At 34.3% G+C, this 12,953-nt stretch overlaps 1 protein-coding gene across 3 annotated transcripts in view; it reads right to left on the reverse strand.

The window, feature by feature from the left end:
- Nucleotides 1-1,674: 1,674 nt before the first annotated feature.
- The window catches only part of CD55 (CD55 molecule (Cromer blood group)), a 49,232-nt gene continuing 37,953 nt past the window's right edge, over nt 1,675-12,953 (reverse strand). The window contains exon 10 of one of the 3 annotated variants that reach the window (XM_073217010.1): nt 1,675-1,697. In XM_073217010.1, coding sequence (XP_073073111.1) covers nt 1,690-1,697 — 8 coding nt within the window. In that variant the 3' untranslated portion in view covers nt 1,675-1,689. Of the gene's footprint in view, nt 1,698-8,012; nt 8,452-12,953 lie in introns of those variants that run through there. The other 2 variants (XM_037015237.2, XM_037015239.2) reach the window with 2 other exon arrangements.

Consider the following 12,953-nt stretch of genomic DNA (forward strand, 5'->3'; position numbering starts at 1 on the left):
CCAGAACTCTGGTATGTGTTAAAACCATGGTCCTCGTGGGGATTTGCTTCCGTCTCTCTGCTCCATAGGTCACTGGGTTTAGCTCTTACTCACAACGTTGAGTTTGAATACTCCATTCATTTCTTCTACCTAGGTATTTTCCGTTCTTAATTTCAAGCTTAGCTGTGTATTTAAAACATTGATTTGGTCTTATTGTATCCAGTTCTTCTAATTATCCTGTGTGGATAGGGAGCTTCAGAAGTCCGTCTAGTCCACCATATTGCATTGACTCGATGTACGTGTAGGCAGTAAGAAGTGCTTCCTACTGCCCCTCAAACCATACATCTCCTGAGTCACAGATAATCTTTACCTTTTAATGAATGTATTATTCATGTCATCCTTTGTTCTAAAAAGTTTTTCTATGTTGGTAGGTGACTTTATTGTCTCCTTATTTGACTGCAAAGTACTTAAATGCCATGGAACACGTTATTTTAATTGATACACTCCTGAACCCCTAATTGGACACTAGCCTAATACAGTGCTACGTAAGTGTCTATGGAAAGAATACCAGGGAGATGCGTAAATTTTTATTAAGAACTTGTATTCATTAAACTCCATTTCTTTAAAATGAAATTTAAGACAAAAATTTCACCTTTTTCATTTGACTCAAGATAACTGTTAAATATTTATGTGTATGAATGATCCCTCAACCAGCAGCTATACTTTCTCTGTTAATCCAGTAAGAAAATACGGCCTCAGAAAAAGCTCTGTAAGAAATAGTACCTCCTCAAAGAAGCAATGATTCCATTAGCTGAAGTGGGAAGGGCCAAAGTAAAGCCAAGCATTTTAAAGTTAACTGGTTATCATTAAGTAATTCTGATACGCGTATAGAGTGATATGATAAATGTTGAGCCAACAGTATAAGAAATAAAACGTTACAAATGGGGGTGGGGCATCAGGGAGGAGGGAGTGGCGGTGCTGTCCGGAGTTTGTTCCTGGACACCCAGGCGCACAGCTTGGGGAATTGAAACTGCAGCAATGAGATGCAGGGGCAGCTCCTCTGTGAGGAGGAAGCCAGTAGGAGCTGCAGCAGCTCTGAGGCCTTCTCCCACTCACTGCTTGGGCCTCCAGCAGGGGCGGGGTCTCCCAGTGGGCTGGTGTCATGCCCCGGACAGGGCCTCTGGTTGACCTTCCAGTCACACACTCCGTAGTTGGGGGCAGTTTCTTCGTCACTTTCAGAAAATCTCTAGAGACCCTTAGCTGGACATGCATGCAACTGGATTGCCCCAGACTTCCCTGAAGGAGGAGGAATTTTTTTGTTGCATTCTGGAAAGGAATGAGTCATTTGGAAATCTCGGGACCCTGGATAGTCTTTTAGAAGACTTTTCTAAGGAGGGGGGCACAGAGAGAACAGGGGGATGACACGAGAAATCTGAGGAGCACAGCAGGGGAATAATTTATTAAGTATCTGATTCTTACATCAGGGTGATAGGGAACCACTCTGAAGAAGGATTTTTTTCAGTAATTTTTACAGTAGATTTCTCTGCAAGGATTGCTCATAAAATCAACTCATTCTAGTATCAGGGACTTTTGAAGCAAAGGTCAGGAATTCATTTCTAGAGCTTGATGAAACTGTAGAATCAGCTTACTATTGCTCGCAGAAACAATTGAGATTCTTCAGGTTAATCCTTTCAGTTTGCAGGAGGGGCATCAAGGTCCTGAAAGGTAGATGGTCATTCAAGTTGGCGACAGCGGGAACCTGAATTGGATTTCCTGACACCCAGCCTCATGCCCTTTCCAGATACAACTTGAAAGCTGTTCTCGGCTGGAGAACATGCTCAGAGTTGGCCTATCTGTGAAAGAGAATTAAGGTAATATTGACCTCAGGGTGGGAAGTCAAACGTCCAGACGTAATGGAAACCTTTTCAGGTGCAGAAAAAGATGCGGACTAGCCTCTACTTACTTATCATCTGTGACAGGAAGGAACAAAGTCTAGGCTGCCAAGTTCAATTTTAAGCCCCAATTTATCCTAAAGAAAAATCTGTGGTTAGTTTTGAATGTGCCTAATTGCTTAGAAGGGCCACAGAGAATTCTTGGCCTCTTCTGTTTGGTAATGGCTGAGAAGGAAGACAGTTTAAGATTAGGCCTTTGAACTTTGCATCTCATTATTTTTCAAAGGACTGCAGGGGATGGGGTGGGAGGGCAGGAGGCAGAGCTCAAGAGAAATCGAGGTTACAATTCTGTCAGTTTCCTACACTGAGTGTATGCTCAGAATCTGCTTTCTACAAATGCATACAGCCAGTTCCTAAGGCGCCATGCAGGCATTGATCTCCAAGGGGCTTGCAGGCCACTCTTTCAGCTCTTACAGAACTTTAGCAAGAACAGAAAAGGTGCTACTCAACGTTGTTTCTCTCCTCTGTTCCTGCTGCCTCACAGTTTTATACAAGTCACAATCCCTTTGATAGGAATAGAGTGAAATGGGAGAGCAAAGTGCAGGAAGAGGGAGAACAAGCACTTAAGAGAAGGAACCCAATCTTACTCTTCTTACAAACTAGCCTTTAGCCGCCACATGCACACCTCTTACACACAGTGGCTTGTATATACCAGCAGCAAATACGGACACTTAGCTTGTGTCTTCTTTTTTTTTTTTTTTTACTTTTATAAACAAATGTTTGTTCAACTACATAGCATCTTGTTCTAGTCACTCTTGTAGTTTATGGCAGAAATCTGAACTTAGCAATAATTCACCCAATAGTGTTTTAAGAAGATGGTCATAGAAAAAGTGGGGAAAAGTGGAAAAATATATCTTGGTATAGATTGTATGTAAAGCCTCTCAAATTCCTGAGGATCTTTTTTTTGATGGTCTGCTTAATTTAGCTTAATGCATATACATTTATGAAGTATTTTTCTATCTTATCTCACCATAAAAATCTCACAATCAGGGACCTCATTGTTCTCTTTATTATGTAATCACAAAATAACTGAGTATTCTTATGGGAATTAAGCATTTATACAAATATTAGCTCACTTAATCATCATAATTGCAAGAAGGGAGAGATCTTAGGAAAAGTACTGAATTTGGAATCAGGAAATCTATTGTAAATTTTCATTTCCCTTACCTCTTTATTGAAATTGGATAGGTTATAAGATCTCTTTGTATCACATTTCTTTTATCATAGACACATAAAGACCTTTCTTATCCTACTTGCAAAGTTGCGGGAAGGGTTGTGAGACCATGTGTGTAGATACAGGAAGTATTTTAGGTTTCTCAAGTGTTTACTGACAGATGTTGCAGATAAAGAAATGAAGGCTCAGAAAGATTCAATTAATAAATAAAGGAGAATTATCACAAAGGTGGTTATACCTGGGATCTTTTAAAGAAAGTTTGAGAGCTATATGTAAGTGCGAAAACAAATCTCAGCTCTAAAATTTAGGTCAAGGCAGACCCCCAAAAATGGCCATATAGCTAATTGACTCCATCACATAAATAAAAACCACCAGCATCTTTTTCTTAATTGAAGTATAGTTGACACACTATTATATTGGTTTCAGGTATAAAACATAGTGAGTCAACATTTTTATACACTACAAAATGCTCACCATGCTAAGTGTTGGTAGCATCTGTAACCCTACCAAGTTACTATAATATTATTGACTATATTCCCTATGCTGTACTTTTTATCCCATGACTTATTTGAAGTTAGTACTTATTGCCCATTTTCACCTATTTTGCCTATTCCCCAACCTTCTTTGGTCTGGCAAACCACCAGTTTGTTTTCTATATTTATGAGTCTGTTTCTGGGTTTTTGTTTATTTATTTGTTAGTTCATTTGTTTTGTTGTTTAGATTCCACAAATAAGCAAAATCATATGGCATTTGTCTTTCTGTGAATTATTTCGCTTAGCATAACAACCCTCTAGGTCCATACTGCAAATGGCAACATTTTCATTCTTTTTTATGGCTGACAAATACTCCATTGTAGGCATATACCACATCTTCTTTAGCCATTCATCTATTGATGGACATTTAGGTTGGCTATTGTCAATAATGACCTGCATCTTTAATATTTGTTTATAAATTAGAATTTTAGATTTTGTAGAAGAAGATATTGTTACTATTTTAAAAATTGATGCTATTAATTTGAGTAGAGTAAAATTTAATAAAATTACCATGCAGCAGAAAATATTTCCTTCATGTATAATTACAAGATAAATCACGGAGACCCTGATGACATGTACCCAGTAACAACCACAATAATTCCTGTCAATTCAGCACTTAGATGTTTCACACTGTGGCGGAGACTTTACTTACACAAACACTTGAAATATGTTTCTACCACTAGATGGAGACATAATCATAACTGATCAAAGTTTACTCACCTGTCTAAAAGAAGGGGGATTTCTACAAAATCTAAATAAATTTACATAGAAAGGGACATACACATTAGCAATACAATATGAAAAGTTTCTTTGATATTTTAACATACTTATTTAAATTTTTAGTATTTCGTTAATATGAAAGATTGACATGTGTGAAGGTTCCAGGTACTTTCTTGATGCCATATTACTATCTCAAATCCCTGAGACTGGACAACAGAAGATGGTCAATAATATAAACAAAATAAAGTAAAGCTGTATACATAACGTTACTAGAACAGTGTCTGGAATCTAGTTTTCTCTCTATTTAAGGATGATTAAAGATCTGAGCACAAAGATCTAAAAACTTTTATGTAGTACTTTTTTCTGTCTTGGAATTTAAAGATTTTCTTTCAGAACAAGCCTGGATAAGCACGTATACTCCATTAATTCTGTCTCAAATTCTGTGACTCTTTTCATCCTATAGTTTTGAGATCTGTAAACAAGGGACACTTTCCTTTATTATTTTTATAGTTTTAATCTACAATGGAGGTGTTTTAATATACATTATGTTCTTATAATATATGTAATGTTTTTATAGATTAACATACATATATCTTTTTATAGGCTATCTATCATAACAGTGATATATCTGGGTCAAAGATATTATGGGTTTAAATGTTATCATATATTGCAGATTACTTTCTAATTATTAAAACTGACACTCCACTGATGTATAAGTTTGCTTTGCCAAAATCTTTTCAACACTTAATGCTTAAAATTTTACCAATCTGATGAATGAAAATTAAATTATATTTTTTATATTGCATGTCTTTGAATATCTATGATATTGAACTTTTTAGATTGGTCATTTGCAATTTTCCTCTGTAATTGCCTATTTGTGTGGTTTAGCCAATTTCTTATTTATCTTTTTCTTTTCCATATGTAGAATTAGCTTTATATATTAACTTGTCTGCTATATTGGTTGCAAATTTTCTCTCCGGCTCACATTTACAATGACTTTTTCATATATAATTTTAATGTAATCAAATATATATATATTTTATGGTTCTCTGGTGTTGTTCAAGTCAATTCAATTGTTAGTCCCAATTTTTATTATATATATACTTGCATAAAATAGATAATAATATATGTATATTTAAATTTCAGATACTTTATCTACCTGGATTTTATTTACATAAATGCGTGATGCAGTGATCTTTTTTTGTTCCAGAACAATATGCATCTATGCTGGTCTTCTTTTTAAAATACACCATTCTTATTCCACTGAATTGGGATGTCAAGTTCATCCTAAATTAAGTCTCCATATAGTGTTGAATCTGTTTCTATACTTACGCATTTGACTCCATTGATTTATCTATTATGAAAGACATTTTAGTATCCTTTATGATTAATTTAGTTTTACAATTTGACAAATCTTGTCTTAATTAGGTAAAGATATAAAGCAATGACTCTTGTGAAAATTACAGTAACACAGATTCAATGTCACTCCTGCACTCCTGATAAGAAAAATAAACAATTTCACTTGTTCCTCTTTCTTAGGTATCAAGACATTAAGAATCTAGACGATTTCTAATTTTCCTGAAAGTAATTATAACACAGTGTTTTCTTTTTGTTTTAATAATCTTTCTGCAATGAATAGCTCTATTGTCTTGATTTGAATTTTTTCCCTACAGTAAATAATTCTGTTTTTTTGGGAGCAGTGTGACATATCATTCAATTATAAATTACCTAAACTTAGTGAAAATGTTTTCTCTGAGTGGGACTTAGGGGAAAGCCTTGTGTGGCTGCTTTATTGTATGCTAGCCTGGTTAAACTCTTCTCCAAATCTCTCCTGCAGAGATTCTCAGAGCCATGTGCAAAATTCATCCTATGGTTTGTAACACATCCCCTGAAGAGTATGGGCTTCTGACTGGTTGTTTTAGTGACATTAGCCCATTATAATATTTAAATTCATATATCTGTTTTATTGAAGATATACTTGTGAATATTATTTTTAAGGAAGACCTTTGAAATTTTCTCCCCCCATTATTCAAAAAATAAAGTAAAATCCATAGTTTTGTTGGATTCCTTATTCAAACAGAATTAAGAGCCTCCTGTCTCTTTTAAATTAACTGGGGATTGAATGATGAAACTGAAGAGGGGTGGACACTGACATACAGATAAGGTTACCCTCCATCTGGGGCTTAGGGGTGAGGCTGTCCGCTGCCATCTGTCCCTGTTGTTGGTTGTTACTGAGGTTGATTTGAATCCATAGGATCCAGGTTTCTTTTTTTAAATGGCATAAGGAAGTCTGCAAGCTTTTGAACTTAAGGAAGATTAAACTCCTAAACTCCTAAATTTGATAGTCTATCAAACTAGTTGGAAACCTAGTTTGATTCCAAGCAAGCGTGGGTTTCTTTCTTTGGGTGAATTGAAGGTCCAGCAGGGGCAGGTTTCGTTTTTGTAGTGTGAGGGGAGCAGCTGCGGAGCTCTGGAGTACCCCAGACAAACCTGCGACCCCCTGCGTTTTCTCAGTAACAGTGCACTGCTACCCCCTAGTGGACAAACGCACAATGGGACGTTCTGGTTCCCGGAAGCTCACTCAGCGCCCTTGGGTAAAAACCTCTGCAACGCCAGGCTCGCCTTCAACTGGTTCAGAGTCAGCTACTTCCTTTCTTTTGTTTACTTTGGACAAAAAGGGTGGCCGCAACCTCTACTTGACCCAAGCATTTGATAAAATTCTACCCCTGAAGACGATCGTTTTTTTTCTTCCCTGAATGAAAGCCATGAAGTAAAAGACAGGGAATGGATAACAGGGGCTCCAGCCTGTTAAAAACAGTTTGGTTTAAGGATCTGCATATTTCCTGAAACATACTGAAGATAATCCTGATACATTCTGAATATAACTGAGTTTCCATGGAGGGAAAGTTAATCGAGATCAGTCTCTGCACCTCAATCTTTAATGGAAGGGCAATACTGTTTGTCAAATGCAATGGAATTACCATAGTGTTATTATAAAAAGGCCACTCAATGCATACATGTCTCAAAGAATCCAAAAGAATTAAGAAATCAAGATAAGATTCCAAATTTTTAAATGTGCTATTTCTGAAACGAAGACAAAAACAGTAACAGCAAAAACCTCAAGGTTAGGAAAAAATGGAAGTACATGTCTTGGAGTCATGGCACTGGCGAACACAATCATTACTTATATAGGGTAAGGAAATCATATTCAGAGGACCAAGTCTTAAAATGTTTTGACCACTTGAAAATACTACCCTCCAAATAAAAATACTGACTTGTTAAATTGTGTTATAACAGTATACTGATGAGAGGAAAAATAAAATACATATATATTAGCTGTGTAGAAAAATCTAAATTATCAATGAATATGGTTTTCTGTCCTGGTATAAATGCTTTCTATTCCTTAAGTTTTGAGTAAGGAAAAGGGAAATTAATGGTCTAAGGGCCTCCATGTCCCTGCTGAATTACAAGATAGAGAAAAATAATACATTAATTAGCCACAGTCTAATAATTAAAGGAGAAAAACACACATGGGAGATACTAGGCCAAAACTGTATGTGTAATGAAAAGTAACACTAAACATATAATATACATATAAGTAACTTTAGAAATGTGCTTTATTTTTATTTATATATTTAATTTGATAAACACATAGTATGCTTTGTCCTGGGCACTATTCAAAGCACGCTACACATATTAACAGATTTAATTCTCATAAATATTTGAGGTTCTACTTTAAGATGAGGGAACAGAATGGGCATCTATAGGAAATCAGCTTTAAAGCTGGAGGATGATTTACCAATAAAAGATGAGAGTGTTTGAGATAAAACCTCCACAGAAGCTACAAATGGGTTTTGGACATTCCTATGATGTTGTGTTCCTTTAAATATAATTTATAATGGTTAAACACATCTTAGTGATATTTTTAATGAGACCTATCACATCTTTTAAAGTGAAGTATTTCTGGAAGTTGGGAAGAAAAATTTCTTCCTTAATAGCTCTTATGAGAACCTTATTTGAATCTTGATCAGTAGTTCCATGGATTTTTATCTTTGAGATTAACGCTTCACACCAGCAGGGGAAGAGAGAACGTCTGAGGGATGTAGAATGCAGAATGTCGAAGAGGCATGAATACACAAAAAATAAAGTAAGAAACCAACGGTAGAATTCAGAATCTCATACAAAAATAGAGTAACAACTAAAAACCTACTCATAACTCATGAAACTAGCTTATAAAACAATGAGTTATTCTTACCACTATAAGAATTTAACAGACCATCTAACAATTTCAGCCATAAAATTTTTGTGAACAAACAGGATAAGTATAAAATTTATATTTATGACATATTTTATATTTTTATATTGATTTTTATATATTTTAAAAATATATATATTCATTTTGTGTTTATTTGCTTATTTTTTTCAATGAATATATAGTAAGCACCCATAATGAGACAGTACACTGAAAGAGGTAGAAATACATTGCTGAGTAGGATGAATATGATTCCTGCTTTTATGGAGTTTACAGTTGAGTGATAAGGCATTAAACTATGCCAAACATACAATTATAACAAGGAGCGATATGTGATGAGTTGTATAAAAGGTGGTGCATATGTGGTGTGAAAGTGTGCTTTTGATGCAGCATAAATTAGGGGAGGAGAGAAGTGAAAGGTGTAGGCCGAATGAGGGTCAGAGGGTCAGATTAAAGGTCTTTAAGACTGAAACCTACAAAATGAAATTCATATTTTGTGTAAAGGTTCTTAGAAGGGAAAGAACTGAGAGAAAATGTCACTCAGAAGTTCTACCTTTAAAAGTTGATATTCTCATATATTTCATCAAAATAGGGCTAAAATGTTCTGTTAAACTCATGCTCAGAGAGAAAAGTTCTAATTGTCTAGGAGAAAAAAGTACACATTAAGTAAACTCCACATTAAAATACTTGAAGGAAAATTTTTGAAAAATATTTTATCAATGTGCTAATAAATGAAAGAAATTAGAATAAACTTTCATAACTTTAACATTATGATTAAATAAGTAAAATTGTTGAGGCATTTTCAGGTAAAATAATTAATGTAGCTTCAAAAGCATACTACTGAAATGAGTTATCATTGGTACCCAGGCTATGGACCACTTATCACAGCACATATTGTACTATAATGAAAAAATAACTTTCATGAAAAATTACAAAGCAAAATACTGTTTCAATCAATTGACAATTACTACAGCACAATTAAATAAACCACATTTCCCATGCCATGATATATACCTTAATCATATTTTAAGATCCCTCGTAGAACTGAGTCTATTCCTAAATTTTATTTGACATAAATGTATTTCATATTTTACTTACTTGTTTTAAATGTACAATTCCTTATAATTTGGTGCTTTTGGTAGACTAGAATTTACATCTGCATTAACATCAAATTTCATATTTATTTCTGATAAAAATGGCTTCCATTAGAAACACTTACTTGAACACTTCACTGTATTCTGTACAGATAGTACCAGTGTAATGCTAGTAGTGAAACTTTGGCCAAAATGTCCAGATGTTTTAATTTGGCACTAAGAGTCAATAGATCTAATCATCTCAGAATAATTCAATACAAGCTTTACATCAAGCAAGTCCCTTCCAATCATTTCTCAATAAACTTGTCTTCAATTCCACACATCAAATAGACATTAGATAAAAGTAAATACAATAAAGAGGTGGGCATCTAAATAAAGAAAATTAAAAGTTTATTGGATATTAGTGAGCAAGCTGTAGTGTTAGAGCTGTGAAAGCAGTTTGGAAGTCATTGAAGATTCACTTCAGTACAAATTTACAATGAGGATAAACATCTGGAAATTAATTCGTAAGACACATTTCTTTAATACATGAGGCATTCAAAGCAATGCCAAGAATTTCTGTCTCTTTATGAGAAAAATATAGTTATTAAAATGAAAGATTCTATAAAAGTACACATGAAACAAAATAAAATTATGAGAAATTAAAGCTATTGTTGAAATAGTCATGATATACTCTACAACAGAACAAAAAGTAATCACTTTTAAGAGAAAAACTGTTAAAAAGTCAAATTTTATTAAAATACATTTGTTCATGACTGAAATAAAAAACAGAATTCTTTTAAATTATTGAATCATGGAACATGGTCAAATGAAACTCAGGGATTAAAGATGAGCAACACTTAAGTAAAAGTTAAGTCAACTAATAAGGGGCTAACATCTAAAATATATAAAGAACTCATATGACTCAACATCAAAAAAAAAACAAGTAACCTAATTAAAAATATATAAAGAACATCCAAATATATAAAATATATAAAGAACTCATATGACTCAACTTCAAAAAAAAAACAAGTAACCTAATTAAAAATATATAAAGAATATATAAAGAACATCCAAATATGTAAAATATATAAAGAACTCATATGACTCAACATCAAAAAAAAAACAAGTAACCTAATTAAAAATGGGCAGAGGACCTGAACAGACACTTCTCCAAAGAAGAACTACAGATGGCCAACATGCACATGAAAAGTTACTCCTCATCTCTAATCATCAGGGAAATGCAAATCAAAACCACAGTGAGATATCACCTCACATGTTAGATGGCCACCATCCAGAAGACAAGAAATAGCAAGTGTTGGTGAGGATGTGGAGAAAAGGCAACCCTCCTGCACTGTTGGCGGGAATGTCATTTGGTAAAAGCATTGTGGAAAGCAGTATGGAGGTTCCTCAAAAACAAAGTAGAAATACCATATGACCCAGTAACTCCACTTCTAGGAACTGACCTGAAGAAAACAAAATCCCTGATTTGAAAAGATATATGCACCCCTATGTTTATTGCTGCATTATTTACTAGGCAAGATATGGAAGACACCAAAGTGTCCATCAATAGATGAATGGATAAAGATGAGGTGGTACATATATACAATGAAATACTATTCAGCTGTAAAAAAGAAAGACATTCTGCCATTTGTGGCAACATGGATGAATCTGGAGGATATTATGCTAAGTGAAATAAACCAGGCAGGGAAAGGCAAACACTAGGTGATTTCATTTATTCATGGAATCTAAAACCAAAATGAACAAAACAGTAGTAGACTGATAGACACTGAGAAATGAGTGATGGTAACCATGGAGGAGGGGTTAAGATGGGTGGGTGGGGTGGGGGAGGGGGATAAAGAGGCACAAAATCACAATCATAATTGGTCACAGGGATGGAAGGACAGCATGGAGAATATAGTCAACGATTCTGTAATATCTTCCTACGTTGATAGATAGCAACTACACTAGTTGGGGTGAGGATTTAATAATGTGTATACCAGTTGAATCATTGTGTCATATACTTGAAACAAACAATATTGTATATCAACTAGACTGCAATAAACAAAAAATTACATAAAACTTAAAAAAATAAGCCAGATAACTAAATATGACATCTCAAAATATGTATGTAACTAGTTGATAATAGAGATAATGAATATATAAATTTTACATGCAGTGTTATGAGGGCTAAAATAACTTTCAATGTAATGATTCTTTAAAAGACTCTGAAAGAAGATTTAGTATCATGACAAGATGAGTATCTTAATTTTGTTGTACACACCAGAGTAAAAAAGAAAATACTGAGAACTAAAATAAAAATTTCAGTGATATCATACAAACAGTACTCCAAAGGTTGTGGTGAAGTCAGGGGAAGGGGTTATTACTTAATGATTCTTCTCTCTCTTTTTATCTCTGTTCCTTCTCCTGTTCCAGTGAGAACTAACAAGATTGTAGGGGTATAAGCCACAGATATGATCTAATGTTATATTTCTGCTTTATTGTATCAGATAATCTTGTTTGCTTCTTAAAATAAATTCATCTATTTTAGGGGAGCAGGCAGATGGTATAGGAGGCAAAGAAATATAATTTCAAAACTTCCATTAGAAAATAAATACATGTTTAGAACTTGGTAGAGTAAATGTTTAAAATGTGTGCATAATAACTTATAGACTGTAAGGTCTGTCGTTTTAAAAACAGTACATAATTCTCAAGTGTACTAAACTATAAAGATCTGGAATGAAGCAAAATGATACATAAGTGGATTGTAGTTTTGCTAATTTATTTCAGTCCTAATTAATAAGATGACATTATTGGACTAGAACTAATAAAACAAGGCAATGACTACCCATGCCAATATTTGAAGAATAATTATTGTTTTCTTTCTCCTTTTTTAAATCAATATAAAATCTTGGTAGTGGCCACAAATTCTGTAGAAATAAAAGGGTAGACATCAGATGTTACTTTTAGAGGTGGCAGAGCATGCTGGTGAATAGCACCCCTACAGAGTATTTTCCCTCTCATCTGTGGAACCACAGGTAAGCTCTCGCGTATTCTGTGCTTTGGTTTAATCATCTGGAAAAAGGAAATAATGGTGGCAAGATGGAAGAGGGCTGCACACTTTATGTTAAAATTCCTTTCTCCCCTTTTCCTTTTCTACTCTGACATTTTTAAACTTCAAAGGCCTTCTTTTATTTACCAGTTCTAAAAAATGAAATTCTAGTCCTTACTTCTGGAAATAGGCTTGTGAAACAAATCCCAGGAAAATAA

The sequence above is a fragment of the Manis javanica genome, chromosome 11, assembly GCF_040802235.1.
Source record: "Manis javanica isolate MJ-LG chromosome 11, MJ_LKY, whole genome shotgun sequence".
In the NCBI taxonomy this organism is placed as follows: domain Eukaryota; kingdom Metazoa; phylum Chordata; class Mammalia; order Pholidota; family Manidae; genus Manis; species Manis javanica.